Below are 24,400 nucleotides of genomic sequence, written 5' to 3'. Positions count from 1 at the left end.
AATATCTTGAAAAGTATTGGTGTTAGTTCCTCTTTAAAGGTTTTGTAAAACTCTGCTGTATACCCGTCTGGTCCTGGGCTTTTCTTAGTTGGTAGTCTTTTGATGGTTTCTTCTATTTCCTCAATTGATATTGGTCTGTTTAGGTTGTCTATATCTTCCTGACTCAATCTGGGCAGATCATATGACTTAAGAAATTTATCTATGCCTTCACTATCTTCTATTTTATTGGAGTATAAGGATTCAAAATAATTTCTGATTATCTTCTGTATTTCTGAAGTGTCTGTTGTGATATTGCCTTTTTCATCCCGTATGCTAGTAATTTGGGTTCTCTCTCTTCCTCTCTTCGTTAGCATGGCTAAGGGTCTGTCGATTTTATTTATTTTTTCAAAGAACCAACTTTTAGTTTTGTCAATTTTTTCAATTGTTTCTTTTGTTTTGATTTCATTAATTTCAGCTCTGATTTTAATTATTTCTTGCCTTCTACTTCTTTTGCTGTTGTTTTGCTCTTCTTTTTCTAGGATTTTGAGATGAAGTATGAGATCATTTATTTGTTGGTTTTTTTTCTTTTTTTAAGGACTGAGCTCCAAACAATGAATTTTCCTCTTAGAACTGCTTTCAATGTGTCCCATAGATTCCAATATGTTGTGTCTATGTTTTCATTTAACTCTAAGAAGTTTTTAATTTCCTCCTTAATGTCTTCTATAACCTATTGATCATTCAGTAACCTATTGTTCATTCTCCAAGTGATGCATGATTTTTCCTTCCTTCTTTTATCGTTGATTTTCAGTTTCATTCCATTATGATCAGATAAGATGCATGGTATTATCTCTACTCCTTTATATTGTCTAAGAGTTGCCCTGTGACATAATATATGATCTATTTTTGAGAAGGATCCATGTGCTGCTGAGAAAAAAGTGTAACTGCTTGATGTTGGGTGGTATATTCTATATATGTCAATTAAGTCTAGGTTGTTAATTGTGTTATTGAGTTCTATAGTTTCCTTATTCAACTTTTGTTTGGAAGATCTGCCCAGTGGTGAGAGAGGTGTGTTGAAGTCTCCCATGATTATTGTATGGTGGTCTATTAGACTCTTGAACTTGAGAAGAGTTTGCTTGACGAACATAGCTGCACCATTGTTTGGGGCATATATATTTATGATTGTATATTTATGATTCCCTTGAGCAGTATGCAGTGTCCCTCTTTATCTCTTTTGATTAACTTTGGCTTGAAATCTATTTTATTTGATATGAGTATGGACACTCCTGCTTGTTTCCGCAGTCCATATGAGTGGAATGATTTTTCCCAACCTTTCACCTTCAGTGTATGTATATCTTTTCCTATCAAATGCGTCTCCTGTAGGCAGCATATTGTTGGGTCTTGTTTTGTGATCCATTCAACTAGCCTGTGTCTCTTAATTGGTGAGTTTAAGCCATTAACATTTAGGGTTATTATTGAGATATGGTTTGTTCCTCCAGCCATATTTGTTTATTAATGTTACTAAACCTGATTTGTTTTCCTCTTTGATTACTTTCCCCCCTTTACTGTCCTACCTCCCACTGTTGGTTTTCAATGTTATTTTCCATTTCCTCTTCCTTGCCGCAGTCTGGCTGGGCACAATTCAGGAGCCACTTGTCAAAAGAAACTAACTTTATTTTTAGAACTACAAACGCCAAACAAAACCGCTCCTCAGGAAAAACCCCTCAGAGCCCAACTGCCACCACCGGCTTCCCACAAGCCTCTCACCCCCACACAACCCTCACCACCTCCCACAATCCTCCTGTTCTTGAGGCCGATTGGCTGGGTTGCATGGGCGGAGCCAAAGAAGTCCCCCAATCAGCAGCTCCGTGGAGGAGCCAATCAGCTAGATGTTGCTGGGGCCTCTGTGAGCCAATCATCAGCTGGCAGTCTGAAGGGCAGGGAAACAGCCCAATGAACATCACCGCAGAGGAGCCAATCAGCTAGATGTTGCTGGGGCTGCTGTGAGTCAATCATCAGCTGGCAGTCTGAAGGGCGGGGAAATAGCCCAATGAACATCACCGCAGAGGAGCCAATCAGCTAGATGTTGCTGGGGCCGCTGTGAGCCAATCATCAGCTGGCAGCTGGTTGGGAAGTTTGCTGGCAGCTGGAAGTTTGCTGGGGCCCCTTTGGCTGTGGCTCTCAACACTTCCTGTAATGTTTTGCCAAGGATTTTTTGAAGAGATGGTTTTCTAGCTGCGAATTCTTTTAACTTTTGTTTATCGTGGAAGGTTTTAATTTCATCTTCCATCCTGAAGCTTAATTTCGCCGGATATACGATTCTTGGTTGGAACCCATTTTCTTTCAGTGTTTGAAATATGTTATTCCAGGATCTTCTAGCTTTCAGAGTCTGTGTTGAGAGATCAGCTGTTATCCTGATTGGTTTACCCCTAAATGTAATCTGCTTCCTTTCTCTTGTAGCTTTTAAAATTCTCTCCTTATTCTGTATGTTGGGCATCTTCATTATAATGTGTCTAGGTGTGGATCTCTTATGATTTTGCACATTCGGTGTCCTGTAGGCTTCTAGGATTTGGGATTCTGTCTCATTCTTCAAGTCTGGGAAGTTTTCTCGTATTATTTCATTGAATAGATTGTTTATTCCATTGGTTTGGACCTCTATGCCTTCCTGTATCCCAATGACTCTTAAGTTTGGTCTCTTTATGTTATCCCATATTTCTTGGATGTTCTGCTCATGGTTTCTTAACAGTCTTGCTGAGCTGTCTATGTTCTTTTCAAGTTGAAATACTTTGTCTTCATTGTCTGATGTTCTATCTTCTAAGTGTTCTACTCTGCTGGTAGTATTCTCAATTGAGTTTTTAAGTTGGTTTGTTGCTTCCTGCATTTCTAGGATTTCTATTTGTTTGTTTTTTATTACCTCTATCTCCCTGTGTAATTGATCTTTTGCTTCTTGGATTTGTTTATGTAATTCATTGTCAAAGTGATCTTTCATTGTCTGATTTTGCTGTCTCATGTCTTCCTTGAGACTCCAGATCATCTGAAGCATGTATATCCTGAATTCTTTATCTGACATTCCATCTGTTGCAGCTATTACCTCTTCTAGAGTTGAGTTGACCTGCATTGCTTGTGGTCCTTTCTTTCCTTGTCTTTTCATACTGCTTGCGTTTCTTTCTGCTTGGTGAAACTGTTGTGTTTTTGAAAATTTCCCTCTATTTATATTACTCTTGTATAGTTGAAAAATCTCCCTTGCTGGGCGGGTAGTGGCTGTGATCCTCCTCTAATTGGGGTGATCCGTGTACCACGTTGGCGGGCCGCTAGGTCTGCTCTGCCGGTCGGTCGCAGGTCTGCCCACCCTGCGGGCGCGGGTGGTGGCTCTGCTCTGCCCCCACTCCAATTGTGATGACGTGACTACCACACCCTCGGGTTGTTGGGCCTGATCCGGGTGCGGGCGGCAGCTCTGCTCGGCCCCTACTCCAATTGGTGTGACGTGTCGACCACGCTGGCAGGCCTCTGGGCCTGTTCTGCCGGTGGGTCGCAGGTCCGCCTACCTTGCAGGTGCGGGGGGAGGGGGTGGCTCTGCCCCTCAGCAGGCTGCTGGGCCTGATCTGCCGGTCATCACAGTTCCGCCTACCTTGCAGGCATGGGGGGAGGGGGTGGCTCTGCCCCTCAGCAGGCCGCTGGACCTGTTCTGCTGGTGGGTCGCAGGTCCGCCTACCTTGCAGATGCGGGGGGGGTGGGGGAGGGGGCGGCTCTGCCCCTCAGCAGGCCACTGGACCTGTTCTGCTGGTGGGTCGCAGGTCCGCCTATCCTGCAGGCGCGTGGGGCAGCTCTGCCACTCCGCAGGTTGCTGGGCCTGACCTTAGTTGTTGTTTTCTAAATCCACATTTGATCCCATGATTATGTGACTTTAGTATGTTAAAATATATATAAAGAATCACAAGACTCATGTAATAGATTTTTACAAAAAATATGAAAAACAGCCATTGATTTCTCTTAGCATCACTAGATGCAAGAAGATAATTGAGCTGTGTCCTCGGAATACAGAGAGGAGGTTTTGTTGATTTCTATGCCCAGGTAGGCCATTGTTTAACTTTAAAAAATTTAGCTAGGCATGGTGGTGCATGCCTGTAATCTCAGCAGCTTGAGAGGCTGAGGCAGGAGGATCACAAGTTCAAAGCCAGCCTCAGCAACTTAGCAAGGCATTTAGCAACTCAGCGAGACCCTGTCTCTAAACATTTTAAAAGGGCTGGGGATGTGTCTCAGTGGCCGAGTGTCCCTGGATTCAATCCCTGGTACAAGAAAAAAATAGATGATATGAGATTACTATGCTCAGATTACGAATGTTGGAATCCAGGAAGGAGAGAGAATACAAAAGCAACGTCAATTCAGAAGTCAACTGAACTTTGACAGACAAAACTAGCACCCTCCTTTCCCATATTCTTGCAGTGGCATTGTTTTTCCTTTCCCTCACTTGGAGAGAGCACAGAAGGGAGTGCAGCCACCATCCAGCCCACACCTGAAGTTCTGAACCTGGATGACTTGGAGCAGGCTGGCTGCACCTCTAGGAGAACAGACACAGGAAGAGGAAAAGATGGCCAAGGAGCAAGTCAGGGTTGCCACTGTGAGGTTGCAGTTGTTCTGATGCAAAGAGACAAATGTTTAATCATCACTTCATCAGTATTTTTCAATTTCCTGAATTATTTAGAAAGTATTCCAGCCAACAGGAAGTTGAAAACTGGCTTTAGCTCTCCAGAAGTCAGGGCTCTACCTACCCCACTGCCCAACCCAGTACCTTTGACATAGGTAGTCAGTAAATATTTGTTAAATAAATGGAAGCTGTTTGCATTGAAGTAAGCAAAAACTGAACAAGAGGACCCTGACAAAACAGTTGAATAGGTTCATGGTTCTTCATGTGCAGCCCTTAGAACCTCTGCATTAGGATTGTTCGAATTACTTGCTAAAATGCAAGCTGCTAGGCCATGATATAGATATAGCAAATTAAAATCCTGGGTGTCAATCCAGCATGTTATTTCATGAAGTGCCTCTAGTGGGTTTTAATGTGTTCACGTTAAAAGAAATAGTCTTTAGAGGGCAGGGAAAAGAAGATCAAACCCAGAGAAAAAAAGCATATCTTTAGGGGACAAAGCTTTTCAACATTTCAATGCCATTTGCACTTAGAAAACGTGTATGTGTACCTGGGAGAAGATGGGAGCTAGATGTTATCAGCTCCACTTGGCCTCACTGGTTACCCAAGGCTGAGTATCAGTGTTTTGATATCTAGTAACCTATCTGTGACACTCAGAAGCTCTAGAAGCACAAGAAGTTAGAAAAAACAGTCGAAGAAGAACTTCTGTGTTTTATCCATCAAGGCTCAAAACAGTGCACTGTTCCCATTGCTGATATTCAAGGAGAAAGAGAAATGACTTTTGGGTTTCCATATCTGGGTGGGCAAGGGAGTCCTTGCAGTTACAGTGCACAGGTGCAGGAAGCAAGAGGTGTTTGTGAAAAACAGGGTGAAGAAGCCACAAGGAAGTAGGAGGCACGTACGCATAGTGCCAAAGGAAGGAAGAGAAGAGCTCAAAGAGTATCAGGGAAGGGCAAGAAGGAAGGAAAGAATGGAGAAGGCTTTGCTTGCTAGATTAAAACAAACAGTTCTCATGGTCGTGGATTTCATCAATTCTGCTCACTCTGCTTTTAACAAACTAATTGTTTAGTAGTCTTAGGATCTCAACTGTCCACTTGAGTTGTAACAGGAAATAATAGTCACAGATAAAGCCACTTAGTGAGGAGATGATGCCCTGGGGAAGGGTGTTCCTTCAAGAGCTGATGTTTTCAGGGTCTCTTTAGCTCATCCTAACTTGATATGTTTTTAATATACTGCTCTCTTTGTCACCATCTGTAGATACCCTCTCCAGCCATATAGATGCCCTCAGTGCCATGTTAGTCTCAAGCTGCATTTTGCAACATCTCAATCCTTAGGGACTGTTTTGTGCAATCTGAAAACAGTCAGATGGTTGTTCTTAAAATTGCTTAAATGACATTATTTTAGAAACATACCTGGTAAGTGAAGTCATGGGTCCTCTAATGACATTCAAATGCTAATTCCTGGAACCTTCGAGTGTACATGGGCAAGGAGAACTGTGTTCTCCAAGAGAACTAGGTTGTTAGTTGGCTGACCTTAAAGAGGGGACCCTGGGATTCAGGAGGGCTCACTTGAATCACTGGGATCCTTTAAATGTATAAGAAGGAGGCAGAAGAGTCAGAGATGTGGGGTTGCTGTGCTGCTGACTTCAAAGATGGAGGAAGGGTCTAGAAGCTGAGGAATAGTCTTCAGGAGCTGGAAGAGGTGGGGGAACTGGCTTCCTCTGCCTCCAGAGGGACTGCAGCCCTGCCACATCTTGACAGCCCACTGTAGACTACCGTCCTCTGCTGGAAGATGGTGTGGGGCCACCCATGAGCTGTATTAAGCATTCTCTCTCAGCCTTGAGCCAAGGGGTGTTGGTCTGGCATTGCACTCGGACTGGGCTGCGCAATGCAGGTGGCCTCTACTTTCACTTGGCAGAGAGTCTGCTTCCTCTGGCTCTGGACCTGGGAATTACCATTGTAATCCTTGCCTTATTTGGTGAAGAACATCCTATCGAAACTCCTTTGTTAATTTCCCTATAAATAAAGGGATTCCAGGTGCACGCTCTCTCCAGTGTGGAAGCTGACCCTTCAGGTCCCACTCTCGATTTGAAAAATTTATATCTGTGCTGTGTGATTTTTCTCCGCCTTCTTAGCTTAATGTTGCAGCCAGCCCATTTAAACCCAGTTTGACTCATCTGAGCGGGACAAGAGAAGATAATAGGTTTATGACTCTGGAAGTCACTGGATTAATGGCATTTTGTTAGAGCAGCAATAGGAATCTAATAAAATATCCAAGTATTATAGCCTTAATTTAAAAATATGTAAAAGTCTCATTCTCTGTTAGACTGTTATTGTACCAAGAACTATCCCATTATTCAATCTTACTGCAAGTCTCTGCTTGACACTCAGGGTGCATAATAAACATTTACCGAATTCTAATCATCTCCTGTAGCAGATGGTCTCCCACCATTTCTTGGGAAAGTGTTTGACCATTCTTCAGTGAAGGATGTGTTTCCTTTGATGCTCACTGCCCAAAAAAGCATCTCATATCCATTGCAATCAATACCTGTGGGTCTTCTCCCTTAGTGACTTTTGATTTAGGGGACAAACTCATTTAAACTGAGTTAGTTTTCTCTGGCCCAGGTGTGTTAGTAAGTGGGACGTGGGTTCTGTGGCTTCTTAGGTCTCAGCTGCAGCTGCTCTGGAGCCAGACCACTTGACTGCCTGAGGACTCCACCCTCAACTTTTATGTCCTCGAAGCTTGTGTTGTAATACAGATCATCCCAAAATAGACTTGGCTTGTGGCAAAAATCTATAAAACTACTTATGATACATAAGCCAATTTGTAAACTATTTAGTTTTGTAGATTTGTGTTCAATTTTCTTATGTCTTTGGATGAAACTAACAAAATCAATAGGATGATGGCAGTTTTAAACATGCTGTATGTGGGATGTGGCGTGTGCTGGGCCCTTTGCTGCTGTAACTTAGAGCAGCTGAAAGCAAGCGTGTATCAGGACACAGTTCGCATTGGTTAAGAACCAGAGCACTTGGGCTGGGTGGCTCTGCCCAGAGCCATCTCAGGAGTCTGCAGCCTTCTTGGGTCTTGATTGGTACAGAAACCACTCCTAAGTGCGAGTCGCATGGCTGTTGGCTGGTCCGGACAAGCTGCCCTTTGGTCCCTTAGGAGGCCTGTCCACAGGCTGTTGGTAGGTGGCAGGGGAGCCAGCATGCTGAGTGTGGACACTCACCATGGAGCCAAGGGCTGCTTAATTTCAGAAGCCACACCCCGTCACTTGTGTCCTCTTCATTAGAAGCATATCATGGAGTCCAGCCCACATTCAGGGGAGCTGACATCAGGGCACCAGCATCAGGGCGGGGGCCATGGGAGCTGACCTAGTGGCTGACCACCACAGTGCATCAACTTATAACTTTCCCACCTGAAACTAAGTTCAATAACAAGGGCTTGTGCGGCATGCCACAAATAGGCCTTCCATTTTAAATGACATGAAGTGAAAACGGAAGCCTTTGAGCTTTCAGACAGGAAATTCAGAACACGCTTGAGGATAACCATCACAGGCACTGGGACTGCGGCTCAGTGGCAGAGCACGTGCCTAACACATGAGGCACTGGGTTCAATCCTCAGCACCACATGAAAATAAAAATAAATAAATGGTTCTTTTTAGTTATACATAACATTGGGATTCATTTTTACTTAATTAAAAAAGCATGGAATATAATTTGCTCTAATTCATTCCCCAGTATTTCCCCATCCCTTCCCCTCTACTCTATTGATCTTTCTGGTATTTACATAATTTTTAAAATCAGTGTCTGGTGGATATGCACGATGGTGAGATTCCCTGTGGAAGAGTCATATATGTACATATAGGAAAGTCAGTTCAGGTTATTCCGCTGTTCTTCCCTTACCACCCCTGCCCATCTCCTTCATCTAGACCACTGATCTATCTTCTATTTTGATGGATTCTCTACCTTTTCCCCAACCCCACTAAATCTTAATAGTGTTTCTCAAACTTTTTGAGATTACAAACTAACCCACAAGTTGTTTGGCAGAAAGATCAAAAGAACCACCACCAACAACAAAAAAGATGTAGCAGAAGGCTGAGACTGTAGCTCAGTGGTAGAGTGCTTGCCTAGCATGGGTTGAGGCATTGGGTTTGATCCTCGACACCACATAAAAAAATAAAGTTATAAAAAATACATATATCAAAAAATACTCATTAAAAAAAAAGATGTAGAGAGATTTAGCTGTGTGATGATTCTCATGTCTAAGCTCTTAGAACAGAACTCAGCCTTGGATTGTCTGTAGCTTTGTCTGTTACAACATGGCATCTTCATAGTGTTTCCAACATAGCAGTGGCTCTCAATGCTCATATTTCATAAATAAGAGTTAAATATAGGCCAATGTTCCTTATTATTCCTCATTAGAATCTAAACTGCTGATTGCCAAGGTGGCCCCTGCCTGGCAGCAATATTTTTCAGGTTTCTGGTTTTGCCATTCTCTCAGTTTTCTTGCCTTTTTTTTTTTGTTGTTGTTCTCTCTGCCTGAGGTATGTTACTTCATATTTACTGTTTTTATACAGAAGGAGATAAATAAGGGACCAGTGGATTGGTGACTTTTTATGGAATAAATGAAGGTATAATTATGTTAATATAATAAGTGAATTATATAATTATGTTAATGTATTAAGTGAATTATAGTAGGTAACAGTAGAAGAACAGGTTTGCATAAATTGTATTGATAAGTGTAAGTTTTTTAATGAAATAATTCTACTTTATTTTTTTGCCCCTTTAACAAGCATATTAGCCACAAATAATTCTTTGTAGTATTTAGCCCACTTGTTATTTAAATCCCAAGTCTTACCTCTTCTCTGTCTTTTCAGTGATTCTTTTCATGCACACCGAGAAAATATGCGGCAGATGATGAGGAGTTTCTCTGTTCCGTTTGGGAGAGACATGCTCAGTGTCTCTGAGTGTGGAGGGAGACCTTGCAGCCACAGGGGATGGGACGACAACGAAGACTCCTTTACTGTAAGTTCCTTGCACTGGCTATGGGAAGTGTTGAGGCCATGTGTCTGGCACAGCTGCCAACTGCAGGGGCCCACCATGCCATCAGAGCCTGGAGGACCACAGGGTTGTGGTCACAAGCCAGAGTTGAACTTCTTATTTTCATAGACATACTTCTCACCTCAAAACCTCCTCCAATGTCTTAAATTAGAGCAAACCAGGAAAATTTCCTCCGTATACTCTCTAAAAAATCTTTTGACACATGGTGAAACCTGTAGTATAAGTTTTATCTTATTGGACCAGGGAACAGTGACCTTCTGCAAGATGCCTGTTCTACAGGGCATGGTTAGCCTTCAGCCACATCTCGGAAACCTTGCCCAACACAGCATGTTCCCACGTCTCATCTTTGAGTAGGGCTGAAGGCTAAAACATCCTCTGCTCAAAAAGTTCAAGGACATTCATGGCTTCACTGTTTTCTCTTTTGCTGATTCTGCTTCTGTTGTATTTTCAGCCTTGGGAATGGTAGTTCTAGAGTAACAAATCCATAAGGGATTCTCTGCTATTGCAATGTGGATCTCTGAAACTCAAGGAACATTGAATTGGCTAATGGGAAACCTCCAGAATCTTCCAGAAAAACATTTTTTAATTTTCTCTTTGCAGTAAGCTTATGTAGAGCAAAATATTTTAGATAGTCCTAAGAACATTACATTTGCCACTTAAAATGAAAATAGCCTTTACATTCTCTTTCATCAATATTATTGCCAAGCAACAACTCACAAATTTATTTTCTTTTAATTAGTGAGTGGTATTATCATTATATATATATATATATATAAAAAACATATGAGACATTATATATATAAGCATATATGACACTAAAATATATATATTTTAGTGCTAGTCAGTTTATTTAAAAGTTTAACATCAGGGAAAAAAATTTCTAAAATGAATTATGGACATGAAAAATCATCAGAGCATTAAACGATTTTTTATGCCTGCTCTAACCATGGCAAGGAACGAATAGGCTACATATAGCACTTTATATTTATGTGCATAAATTGGCTACTTGCAGCTTTTGTTCAGGAAGCAGGAGGTGGCAGTTTCATTGCCCTGCTTTGTAAGCATAGAGAGGAGACCTGTCTAATTCAGTTGAGATTTCCTGTTGAAGACACTTGTGCACGCTAGCTATGGCTCTGCTGGTCATCCATTGAAAGCAGAGGTGAGCATTTCTTTCCTGGACACTTGTGTTTAAAGCACTGAATGTTTAATAGGAAATAGAGTAAGAAATATATAATCAAATAGAAAAATTTTGTGAAACTACAGTTTATGAGTTTTATAATTTAGCCTATTATCATTTTACCATGTTTCATATTTCATATTACATTTGCCTTGAGAAAGTGGCCTTAAATCAAGAAAAAACAGCAAAGGTATAAGATTGCATAATTGTGATTATCAAATAATAAAAGTCAAGTAGAAAAAAGTCAAGACCAATATTTGAATAAAAACTAAAATAACTGCTCCCTTATTCTCATAATTGGGCTAACATAACAAAATCCTTTGAACTGGGCAGCTTATAAACAACAGAAATTTACTTCTCACAGTTCCCAAGACTGGGAATTGCGGGATCAAAGTGTGAGCAGAATCTCTGATGAGCGAGCACTCTGCTTCATAGACACTGTGGAAGAATGGCAAACCCTCAGGCCTCTTCTGTAAACCTCCATTCTCCTTCTGAATGGCAGCGTTGTGAATGTGCACGGTGCAGTATGGCAGCCCCTAGCCTCACATCTCCTGACCACTTGAAATGTGCCTTGTGTTCAAGCAGAATCAAAATTAAATAAAGGGGTCTAGGGTTGTGGCTCAGTGGTAGAGCACTCGTCTAGCACATGCAAGGCCCTGGGTTCGATCCTCAGCACCACATTAATTAATTGATTAATTAATTAATTAATTAATTAAATGGGTCCAACTACAACTAAAAAATAAATATTAAACAAAATTAGATAAAGGGGTAGTATCAAACTAAAAAGCCTTCTGTATAGCAAAGCCAACAAGTAACAAAGTGGTGAGAGAGCCCAGAGAATGGAAGAAAATATTTGCAAACCATATATTTGAAAAAAAATTAAAATATATAAGGAACTCAAACAACTCAGTAGCAAGAAAACAAATAACCCTAATTAAAAATGGACAAAGGATCCGAACAGACATTTCTGAAAAGAAGACAGGCAGGGCTGGGTTTTGTAGCTCAGTGGAAGAGCACTTTCCTAGCATGTGTGAGGCACTGGGTTTAATTTTCAGCACCACATTAATACAATAAAGGTCCATTGACAACTAAAAAATATTTAAAAAAAGAAGATAGGCAAATGACCAATAGGTACATGAAGAAATTTTCAGCACCGCTGATAATTAGAGAAGTACAAATTAAAACCACAATGAGCCAGGTGTGGTTGGCACATGCCTGTAATCCCATCAGCTCAGGAGGCTGAGGCAGGAGGATCATGAGTTCAAGGCCAGCTTCAGCAATTTAGGTAGGCCCTAAGCAACTCAGCTAGACCCCTGTCTCTAAATCAAAACAAGACTCAGTGGTTGAGTGTTTCTGTGTTCAATCCTCAGTACCAAAAAAAAAAAAAAGAAAGAAAGAAAGAAAGAAAGAAAAACAACCACAGTGAGAGAGTGCCTCATCTATTAGAATGGTTTTTTAAAAAGATGAAAGATAAGGCTGGGTTTGTGGCTCAGTGGCAGAGCACTTGCCTTGAACTTGTAAGGCACTGGGTTTGATCTTCAATACCACATGAAAATAAATAAACAAAATATATTGTGTCCATGTATAACTAAAAAAGTATTTAAAAGAAAAAAGTTGAAAGATAGTTAATGTTGAAGAGGATACAGAGAAAAGGGAATGCTTGTTGGTGGGAATGTAATTACTACAGAAAATGGGGTGGAGCATCCTCAAAAAACTAAAAAGAGAGCCCCCATGTGACTCAATGATCCCACTTCTGAGTATCCAGAGAAAATGAAATCAGGTGTCTAGGGGGATGTCTGCACTGTGTATTTGTTGTAGCATTATGCACAGTAGCCAAGAGAAGGAAAGGATTGTCTGTCAACAGGTCCATGCATAAAGAAAATGTGGTGTATATACACAATGGAATATAATTCAGCCTTCAGAAAGAGGGGAGATCCTGTCATTTGTGAGAACATGGATGAATCTGGAGGACATTATGCTAAATGAAAGAAACTAGACCCAGGAAACAAATAACCAGCCGATCTCACTGTTAATTGGTTACAGGCAAGATTAACAGATCTTTATTTAAAAGTATAGAATAATTGAGCAAAGGAAAGATAATCATAATCATTATACCTTATGTTTTAATTAAGTCTGGTATAAAGTTGCATTTCCTTTGAGAAATGTGTACCTTAATCTATAGCACATAAATTTTCTTTCAACTGCCCTACCATAGAGTAGTCATACTTCAAGTGACATATGGCCTCTCTGTTTGTCCGCCAGGCTCCTGTCGGGCTCTGTGATGAATATGACAGACAATTTAGAAATACATTTGAATAAAAAAAAGAAATACATTTGAGTCTTTTTTATTAAAAGTTACTGTAATATTTGCAGCTGTGAGTAATGTGGTTGTTTAGTGTGTTTTTATATTTTTCAGGGACTACTATAAATATCATAACCAAAATTAATATGACATTATCTTTCTAGGCAAGGAGTTCTCTCATGCCTTTCGGCAGTTTTGGCGGTTTGGTTCGTATCATGAGACATAAATAATTTTAGCAATTTTTTTGACAAATATTTATTTTTCATGAACTTAGACTGAATTGGCATGCATCTCACTACTAATGCTTTTTCATAACGCTTTTTAGTATTTGTACTGAAACCTTTCCTTTCAAATTTTAAATTTATCATAGTGTTTAGACATGTGTCACATAAAAATACATAAAGTCAGTCTTTGGAAATAAAATATAGATTTTGATAGACTTAAGATTCACTTGCTTTGGCTCCTCACTTGTGTTGGAGAGTCGCGGGTCTTGACATGCTTGTGGTGACTTTCTAGAAGATGGGGAAGGAGTTTGGAAGAGCTCAGATTGGCTGCCCTCTTTAGGAGTTTGTGGCCAGCATGTCCAAGCTGCTTTTTCTTGCCTAGGCACACATATGGATGCTCTGCTTTTGTCATTTCTCCATGCCTGATTCTTTGGGCTTTGGTTCTGAGTCTGTTGCTAGTTTCCAGCATACCTAAAAGCATTCCATGGAGTAGCATAGAGTACCTCAAATGTGGAACGTTTGTGTCTGTTTTCTCTGGAAAAGTGTTTTTTATTCCTTTGTGCTAGATTTGAGCCATCATGGCACATATGACCTCTGTGCCCATGTATATAGTATTATAGTTCCCTAATCATTTACCATTTTTTGGCATTTTTGCATATGCTTTAATTGCTTCCTTAACAAACCGCTCTCATTTTATAGTTTTAAAATTATTTTTGCCTGATTGCTGCGTGAGATCCCATTAAGTGAACTGGGGAGAAGTTTTTCAGCTATTTGGGGAAGATTGTGGTTTGCTGTTTTGTGTGGTACTTGGGGTGAATAACATGCTTCCTGATGTCCTGCAGCACGCCGATGGCAACCCTTTCCAGGCAATGAACCGAATGATGCAAAATATGGGAAACAATATGCAGGAGTTACAAAGGAATTTTGTAAGTACTAAAAATAGTGATAAGAACATGGTTTCAGTCATCGGCACCCTATATTAGAGTGGCTGTTTGTTTATCTAGTACCAGGGATTGAACACAGAGTGCTGTACCACTGAGCCACTTTCCACTCTCCTTACTTTTTATTTCAAGACAGGGTCTAAGTTGCTGAGGTTGCCTTTGAACTTATAGTCTTCATAGTAATAGTAGCTTTTAAACATTTTTAACTCTTAGTCTGCAGTAGCCAAAAATGTCTTACATGATTAATCCATACACAGTACTTATATACTTTATAAATATACCTGAAACAAAAGTTTCATGAGGGCTAGGGTTGTAGGTCAGTGGTAGAGTGCTTGCCTCACATGTGGAAGACACTGTGTTTGAGCCTCAGCACCATGTAAAAATAAAATAAAGGTATTGTGTCCATCTACAACTAAAAAGAAAATTTTAAAAAGTTTCATGAGAAAATGATCATAATATTCAGTGTGTATTGATATTTTCCATTTTATTCCATGTTTTAAAATTCCTGGTCATATTCCACTAAATTTATTTCACAACCTACAAGTGGGAAAGGTAACATTAGATAACTTTCATAATTAAAAAAAAATCAACCTCTAAACATTATTCTGCTGAGTAACTAATATAATTAAACCTTTTATTTGAATTTAATAATTTGTCTTATTTATAACCTGTCTACTTAAAAATATCCATAGCATCTAAGAAATGAACTTGTTATATTAAAAAACTGAGAACAGAAACTTCAGGCATGATTTTAGGGGCTGGAGTCAGGCAGTCCAGGTGCTCATAAACCTGTTCGAGGGCACCTGCCCTTCTCCCATATATTATGTGGAAAAGAAGTAACTCCTTCTGAAGAAGACTTGAGGCACACGGTCTTTGGGTTGTTTCAGGGTGCCCTGGGGCCAGGCATCATCAGTCCTTTCCTAGTGTCTCGCACTGGTACCCATGCAGGGCGTCAAACTTCCTGGCCTATGTATGGTTGCCCATGTGGGCAGGAGTGCATGGAGGGTCAGCCACTGACTGGGATGTGTTTCGAGCTTCAAGGGCACAACATCTTTACTTAAATCTGAGCCGGAGAGACCCAAAGACTCAAGTGGACCACTTGTTCTTTGCAAGGAGAAAGGGAATTGGTATCAAAAAGTGAAGGATGTTAGTACCCCTGGGTGCCGTCTGGATAAACCATATTGGTATTGTAGAAACCTTGGTAGAGTTGAGAGCTAGTCTTGTTACTTATTTGGACCCTTTGGCATTAATTCTTTCAATTTCACTAGACTCTGAATTTAATATTTCTTTTTGCCTCTAGGGTCAGCTTTCAATGGATCCAAATGGACATTCATTTTGTTCTTCTTCAGTGATGACATACTCCAAAGTAGGAGATGAGCCTCCCAAGGTTTTCCAGGCCTCCACTCAGACCCGTATGGCTCCGGGAGGAGTACGTATTGAGTCAGCCTTCTCAGAGCTTGCGGGCTGGGGCTGTGGTGGCGCTGGGAGCCAGTGCAGCTCGGCTGCATTCAGTTATGGTGCTTTGTTGGCGCCCCATGATGGTGACTCCCTTCTCCTGAGTGACTGCTGATGTTTATTACCTTTGCATATTGACGAGGGACACTAAAAGAAGCCTTTGTGTCATGAATTACCTACTTTCAGTTTATTTGAAGTAAATGAATTTAATGAAATATTTTAAGTTACAGAAAGGACATAAGATGGTTACCTTATTCCTGCCACCCCACTTAGTCAAACCACAATGTTTCTCTCCTTTGCCTTAAGTTGTCTAAGTAAAAATGTTACATACACTTAAAGCTTCCAATGTAGTCCTCCAGAGGTCCCTTTCTTCTTTCTTCCTCCAAGAGATATCTTTTTTCTGGCTTGTCATTCTCATATGTGTTTTACAATTTTCTTATTTATGGAGGCATCATAGAATACAATGGGTTATTTTTTCAGGTTCCTGTACTTCCTGCATGTGGCATCATTGCTGCATGTGTGCTCTGCAGCTTCTGAGGTTATTAACTTGATACCCGTAGCCTTGCTTTTTAAATTTCAACTTCTATGTGTTCCTTCTCTTAGAAATGACCATGTTGCTATCCCACAGTGACCAAAACTGTTGGCTTCTACAAACTTTGGCATGGGAATTCCCATTTCTTTGTGTCCTTATTGGTACTGGTAATAAAACTTGAGGTTCACCGGACTCTACTGGAAGTGAGGTGGTTCATTCTGTAGTTCTTATACACACCTCGCCCTTTTGTGCTGCCCTTGCTGTGGTTCAGCACAAGCTTTATGCACATTTTGGTCTTCAGTTGCTGAAAGCAGCATCATCTTCAATGTTAACAGTTGAATCGTGGCTGTCTCACAGCAATCATGTTGCTGTCTCTGGCTGTCATAGTGTGCTCACCCTTCCATAGAGCTGAGAGCATCATCACCATGAGATTCAAGCCTGTCAGCCTGCCTGGGGAGTGAGTAGCAGCCTTATTTAGGTGGGCAGTGAACTAACTTCTGTTAAACTGCCAAAGACTAGGCCCTTGAAGGCATTGTACTTTACAGAATTGGAGCATCCTCTGTTTCAATATTTGGTTACAGTTTGGAAAAAGGTTAAATTGCATTGGTTCTGACTGTTCTGGGGTCTTCATTTTCAGCAGTTCAGGAAATATCAGAGACCAGATGCCAGTTTAATTGCCCCCTGGTGGGAGGGCCAGAACTGAGTGGTTACTGAGAACTTCTGGAGTATGACTCTGTGGCCCCATCTCCATAAGCTATGTGCCTCTGGAGATTTATGTCAAAGCCGTCTATTCTGTATATATTTAAGTAATAACAAAATCATTTTTCCCCCTCATTTTTTGCAGATAAAGGAAACCAGGAGAGCAATGAGAGATACTGACAGGGGACTAGAAAAGATGGCTGTTGGCCATCATATCCAGGACCGGGCTCACATCATCAAAAAGTGCAAGAACAGCAAGACTGGGGATGAAGAGGTCAACCAGGAGTTCTTCAACATGTGTGAGAGTGAGTGGCCAGGCCGCCTCCGCCTCCCACAGGGAAGCAGCTCTGCATGTGCAGACTTGGCTTTCTCTGAACAGCACATCCTGAGCTGTGCTTCATGACCAGTGTGGAGCGAACACAATAGGACTGTGTCTCAGCCGTCAACGGCACATCTCTTTTACAGGGATTCTTGGCAATGTGGAGTCTCATTTATTTTTCTTGTCTTATAAAATGGACTTTTTGAATTATGTTTTAATAATATCAGTAGGCAAAACTAGTTTTTAGATATGTTTTATTATCAAGGAAGTACATTTGAAAAGGATGACATAAAAATAAAAATCATCTACAACCCAACCCCATATAAGTGTCAGCTATGCTTTAGTGAATTCCTTCCAGCAATTTTATGGACACAAATGCACACACATTTTTCAGGTTACATTTTACCACCTAGCTTATGTGTGTGTATCTGAACTCACCCACCCATCGTGTTTTTTTCAAAAAACATCTTGGTAATTACCTAAGTGTTAATCACAAATTCACCATCATTTATTTAAACCATTCTGCATTTTGAGCAGTTAGATCTAAAGATTTCAATTCCTGGTATATGCCATATAAAATATTATGCATATATATGAAGTAGATATTTTCATTTTCTTGATTTTATATTCATTCTTCAGTGTATTTAAGCCTTTCCAGTATCCTACCCTTTCTTATTAAAGTTTTTATTATATTTAAATGTATTAGCAATCTTAATAAACAAATTTCGATTTTTGGCGGGGGTACTGGGGATTGAACTTAGGGCACTTAACCACTGAACCACATCCCCAGCCCTATTTTGTCTTTAATTTAGAGACAGGGTCTTATTGAGTTGCTTAACACCTCGCTTTTCTGCTGAAATTGGCTTTAAACTCGAAGTCCTCCTGCCTCAGCCTCCTGAACCTCTGGGATTACAGGCCTGCACCACTGTGCCTGGCTAACAAATTTTAATTTTATTTTAGTCAATATTAATAATCCAGCTTTTGCATTTTAAAAGTGAAACTACTTAAACTTAATTGTATTCATCTCCTATTTTCAGAAAGTATTCTGAATGTTTTATAGTGTAGGGTTTAAATAATTAAGTCATTTTAGAAAAAATTCTTTTGAGATAGTTTGATAAAGCCATTATTATGCAATAAGAGGGAAGCCTCCATATCTTGACCTTTTTGAAATTGTAATCTTTGTAATTTTACCATTTAAATACACAGAGTATTTCACATAATCAACATGCTGGAGAAACTATAGTTCAGGAAAACACTACCCTGGAAGAATAGGAGCTGTGGTCTCTGCTGGAAGTTGTGGAGACTGGGTCACCTGCTCACACCAGAAGCTAAGAGCCAAGGGAGGAGCCTCTTAGGGGAAGGACAGCAGAGCAGAGAGGCCCTTGGATAGGAAGATGATAAACAGAAAGCTACCCCGGAGGCGGCAGGCCAGGGCTGGATGTCCAGGGAAGCCAGCCTTCAGCTAAGGGGAGAGGGCGGGGACTCCCTGACTGAGGCCACATACCTGGCACAGCCCTGGCCTCCTGGAGCCCACTGCCCCTGCTGCACACAGTACTGTCCTGTGCTCTGGTTTCAATGCAGGTGATGCACATGCCTTTGATGATGAGTGGCAAACTGAGGTCCTGAAGTACAACCCTGGGGGGCGGCCGCGCAAAGTGGAGAACACCAGGATGCGCAGCGTCGGTCACGAGAATGCAGGACTCCGGGAGGTGAAAAGAAGGTAAAGACCATTTGCCCAGTGCGTTTTTAAGGGAAAATTAGGCAGCTGTACCTCTTACCAGAAAGTTCTGACATCCAAGTTGTATGCACGGTATTGTTCCTAAAATATATAAAAATTTCACATTATGTCTGAGTATTCATTACAAATTTAACTTTGTATTTAAAAAACCTACTGTTTTAGCATTGTATGGTTAGTAATTCACCAGCAATCTACACTTCAGAAGACAGAGGCCAAAATCCTCTTAAGGAAAATTAATATACTGTAATGCAGTTCTTCTTGCAAAATGAATTCTAATCTAGATGTGGATAAAGTCCTATATGTCACAGGAGCTAAAGATATTTGCATCTAGAGGGATGATAAAAGGAGAGGGAGAGCTATATTTGGAAGATTAACTTCCCTAAAAGTTCAAAATTTAGTATTTATGGTAAATGAATTTTTAGACATGTATAATATGTAAGACAGTATATGAAATACAACATTTTATGTATATTAGATAATTTGGAAGAATGTTGCAAAAAGTTTAGCCTTTCTTTGAATTATCCTTTGCAATACCTGGGAAAAAATTATCCTTTGTGAAACCAGCACCATACTTTGCCACTGTCTTCTGACATCTGTGCTTGAGTGATGTTAATAAAGATTTAAATAATTTATCTCAAATTTCATAAAGCATATATTAAAAGTTATAGATTTTAGTACATATTCTGGAGTTACCATGGAAGTTGGTTCTCTGGAGGAAACTAAAATGATACCCAATTCCTAGTTGAAATTACCCTGGAGAGAGCACGGCCTCCCCAGGCCTTCAAGCAGAACCCTGTTGAGGGCTGTGTAGAAGGCAGAGGTTTCCTATGCCACAGGACAAGTGGTGTCCAGCCAACCAGAACCTTGTGCAGAATGTCAGGTGCCAGACCCCGTAAAGTACTTGCTCAGGAATTCAGAGCACTAGTATTTTCTATTAAATGCTTAAATACTTGCTCTCATCTTAATTTTAGATAATATCTGTCCTACTTTAAAATTTGATGGTTAAAAATCGAGTAGTGCTAAGTTTGAATATGAAATCCAGGTCCCAATTAGAGAAGATAAACTCTTTATGGATGATTTATAGATCTGTGGCCCTAATCAGCAACATTTTAACCAGTACTGCCCAATAGCATTGTCTAAAATGTTTTTCTACAGTGATGAAAATGTTATATATTTATACTGTGCAATATTATAACTATTAAACACATGTGTCTATTAAGTCACACTGGAATATAGCAGGCACAACGGAGGAGTTATTTTTAATTAAATATATATGTGGCTAGTGGCTGCATATTGAACCAGTACTGTTAAATTGCAAACACTTAGATCTTAGGTAAACAGCTATTGCTTTCTTAACTGTTCAATGAAGTAGTGCTTTCTTAAGTTACAGTGGTTTTTAAACATATTTGCAATGACTCAAAAAACACTGAGCATTTTAAAAGTGGTATCAACATGCATGTATTCATTTCTCAGGGATAAATCTCATCATAGTCCAGCCCTTGAAAGTGGAAGAAAACCAAAAGTTTTTGGAGACAAACTCAACATCAAAGGATCACCTGTGAAAATCAACAAAAAATAAACAGCCATGCCCTTGACTCATTTTGTGTTGGTTGTTTTAATGACGTCGTGGTGCCGGGCAGTAAACGTGGGCCAGTCTCCTCTTGTGAAACCAGCACCATACTTTGCCACTGTCTTCTGACATCTGTGCTTGAGTGATGTTATTAAAGATTTAAATAATTTATCTCAAATTTCATAATGTCAGCTAATTTTATAATGCCAGCTAGCATAAGGCTTTAAAAAGAATAATATAAACTAGTAGTGCTGCTATATAAGAAATCAGCTCTTATTTTGACAAAGGGAAAGAATAAATAGTTCATTAAAAAAAACTATTTTGGCTGATTGTGGTGACACATATATGTAATCTCAGAGGCTTGGGAGGCTTAGGCAGGAGGATTGCAAGTTCAAGGCTAGCCTTAGCCACTTAGTGAAGCCATCATGTCTCAAAATTTTTTAAAAAATACAGAAGGACTGGGGACATAGTTTAGTGGTACAGTGTCCCTGGTTTAGTCCTCAGTATACAAAAAAATAAAGAAAATTTTAAAATTTAAATTACTAATGAACATGAGTATTGTATTCAGACATTATATTCTTTGCTTTGTTGTATGCTTACCCTTGACATTTCTGCTCTTTCCCACAGTTGACTGTTTTACTCATCTGTTTTAGGCCTTTAGTCACTAAAATGCAAATGTGTTAATTCATTTTTATAGCTGAAATTAATTGGCATAATCTCACACATACTCTATTATACTAACATATTATAATAACATTCTAGAACATACTGGGAAGTTGTCAAAAGCCATAACTTTTCAAGTAACACTCTTGCTAAATTGACTTAACAACAGAATCTCAATAGACACTTTCATTGTTCTCCTTTTGCCTAAATCATTACATTGATAACTTGAACAATTATGTTCAAATATGAAAACACATTTTAATAAACTATGCTTAATAGTATAATTTCTTCCCATTACATGGCAGAGAATTCACAGAACTTTGTTCCCCACTGCTATGGTTTGGATGTGAGGTGTCCCCCAAAAGCTGACATATGAGACAATGCAAGAAGGTTCAGAGGAGAAATGATTGGGTTGTGAGAGTCTAAACTGAATCAGTGAATTAATCCCCTGATAGGGATTAACTGAGTGATAACTGAAGTGGTGGGGTGTGGCTGGAGGTGGTGGGAATTAGGGCGTGACCCTGAGGTATATATTTGTATCTGGCAAGTGGAGTTCTCTGTCTGCTTCCACATCACTGTCATGTGAGCAGCTTCCCTTTGCCAGGCTCTTCTGCCATGATGTTCAGCCTCACGTCAAGCCCTGAGGAATGGAGCTGGCCTTCTCTGGAATCAGACCTCTGAAACCATGAGCCCTCAAATAACCTTTTCTTCCCTTGCAGGTGTGCTGGTCAGATCCTTTAGTCACAATAGCAAAAAGCTGACTAAAACACTAATTACTTGCTATGAAAATAAAAATTGAAGTAAACCTATATTTCTTCTTAAGCCACAATGCTTTCTTAGAGGACATTTATAAAATGTGACATTTAGAAATCATCAGTGTTCTGTATGTGGCCTCAGGTGTATAAGATTTTTTTCAATGGTCCTACTTGGGCCCTAAAAAGAACCCAACTGTGGAAAATTTCTCATAGACAAAAGAGACAGACTGATCACCTGATGTATTTACACTTATTCAAATATGAGACTTGCTAACAAAGTATTCAACAGTATGCTACAGGTGCATAATTATCTTTGACCACTAACATTTGAACTAATATAAACTGATCTTTCTCCTTTCTAATTTTTAAAAAATTATTTGGTAGTTATAGGTGGACACAGTACTTTTATCTTATTTTTATGTGGTGGTGCTGAAGATTGAACCCAGGGCCTCATGCGTGCTAGGCGAGTGCTCTTCCTATGAGCCCCAACCCCAGGCTCTTAACACTCATTTTTGTCTAGTGTAAATCATAAATGTAAAATGTCTTTCTATAAAAGCCATAACACTTGAGTAAGATTTTATTTAAGCTAACTTTTTGAGTTAATTTATATGCATTGTTTGCTAGCTTAAATTGCTGAAAGTAGAGGCAGAAGTTTGCTTTAAAAATGCAGACACACAGAGCTGGGGCTGTAGCTCAGTGGTAGAGCTCTTGCCTAGCATGCATGAGGTACTGTTTTCGCTCCTCATGCACCACAACATAAAATAAAGGCATGCTGTCCATCTACAGTTACAATAACAAAAAGCCACAGCCTCAGTTCCCAAAAGCAGATGTCCCAAAGCCACTCTCCATCCCTTTGTGATCAATGGCAGAGACAGCCACGGAGGTTAACTGTTTCCTTGGTTTTAGTAGAATTAAAAAAGACATTCTTGATTTTATTAAAAAAAAAAGACTTCCTTGTTTCTACCTTCAAAATCATCCTCTAAATCACTGGACTGCAGCATAAACGAGAAACACAAGATTCTGCCTATTCTACAGAGGCTATTGTTTATTCTGTGGAAGTTGAAATTATAAAATGTATGTGGGGGACATTCTACAAAACACCTGACTAGTGTGCCTGAAGACCATGGGGTCAGGAAACAATAGGAGCACTGCAGCTATAGAGACCAGAGATGGCACCTCCCTGGGGGAAGCCCTCTGATTCCCATAGGGCTGAGCCAGAAGCCTTTCCCTGCTTCTGCCCCCTTGGGAGGGGGTGCTTTTGTGGCACTTTTGGATTAAAGGACTCTTTCAGCACCCAGTCGATGATTGACAAAATGCAAAAGGAAAACAACCCGGGGAACCACTACTGATTTAAGGGTCAGATTCAGGACTGGGGCTGTGGCTCAGTGATAAGAGTACTTGCCTAGCCTGCGTGAGGTGAGGCGTTGGGTTCTTGAGGCCTTGGGAAAGGGCAGGCAGGGAAGGTGCCAGCGGGGAGCTGTCCAGTCTCCAGGAAGCCTCTCCAGGTTTTAAAAAATCTACGTGTTAAGGAAAACACTGAACTTGCACCAAGGCAGAGCAAAGAGCAACCCCGCATTCACTGGGCGGAGCAGTTTCAGCAGAGAGGCCTCTGCCCGCTTAAGAGGGCCATCAGTCACTGGGCCTTAGCCAGGGCAGAGGCGGGCACTCAGAGCCACAGGAGCGTCAGGAGGAAGGAGAGGGGACAAACAGGGCTGGTCCACAAGGAGGAGGGAGAGGAGACAGGGTTGGAGTACCAGGAGGAGAGAGAGGGGACAATCAGGGCTGGGGGCAGCAGGAGGAGGGAGGGGGACAGTGTGGAGGGAGCCTCAGGAGGATTTCCTTCGTGCACCAGGAAGGCTGCTGGGAGGGTTTGAGACAGAATTTTGGACCTATCAGGCCACGTCCTTGGAGACGGGAGGTGGCACCTGAACTGCAGGTCGCTGCCTTCCACCTGGTCTGGCGGCGCAGCTGACAACTCGGAGCAATGCAACCTTGTGAGATAAGAGCAGTAGTCTGCAGTCGGTAGTCGACCTCTTGGCTCCAGGTTCTTGGGGCTCGACCACAGGCACGTTTCAGGCGCGCGGGAATCTATAACACTGCGCGAACCTCGTCGGCAATTTGGCATTCTTTTCACTTAAATTCTGTTATGAACACCTCCCCACGCCGGAATACAAACAGCCCTGTTTAAAGTCTTTGTCTTTCGCAGCCGTCCTGGTTCTACAGGATTAAACCGCTCTCCCCGGGGAACTAGGCTCTGCGCTGGGCAGTGCACTTCCTCCTCCAGGCGGCAGAGGGCGCCGCCGCCCGTCCGCCGGAGGCTCCGCACCTAGCGCCTCCGTGCTTT

General features: G+C 40.9%; 1 protein-coding gene across 1 annotated transcript in view; it reads left to right on the top strand.

The window, feature by feature from the left end:
* MLF1 (myeloid leukemia factor 1) overlaps positions 1-20,663 on the top strand; it is a 38,518-nt gene extending 17,855 nt beyond the window's left edge. Inside the window, exons 2-8 of the mRNA XM_081301210.1 lie at positions 9,498-9,645; positions 13,325-13,366; positions 14,227-14,310; positions 15,626-15,754; positions 17,157-17,316; positions 18,912-19,050; positions 20,542-20,663. Coding sequence (XP_081157336.1) covers positions 9,498-9,645; positions 13,325-13,366; positions 14,227-14,310; positions 15,626-15,754; positions 17,157-17,316; positions 18,912-19,050; positions 20,542-20,647 — 808 coding nt within the window. The 3' untranslated portion in view covers positions 20,648-20,663. The remainder of the gene's footprint in view (positions 1-9,497; positions 9,646-13,324; positions 13,367-14,226; positions 14,311-15,625; positions 15,755-17,156; positions 17,317-18,911; positions 19,051-20,541) is intronic.
* Positions 20,664-24,400: the final 3,737 nt, after the last annotated feature.

Source organism: Spermophilus citellus, assembly GCF_964194105.1.
Source record: "Spermophilus citellus genome assembly, chromosome: 7".
NCBI lineage: Eukaryota > Metazoa > Chordata > Mammalia > Rodentia > Sciuridae > Spermophilus > Spermophilus citellus.
This window is presented reverse-complemented; position numbering and strand designations above follow the sequence as displayed.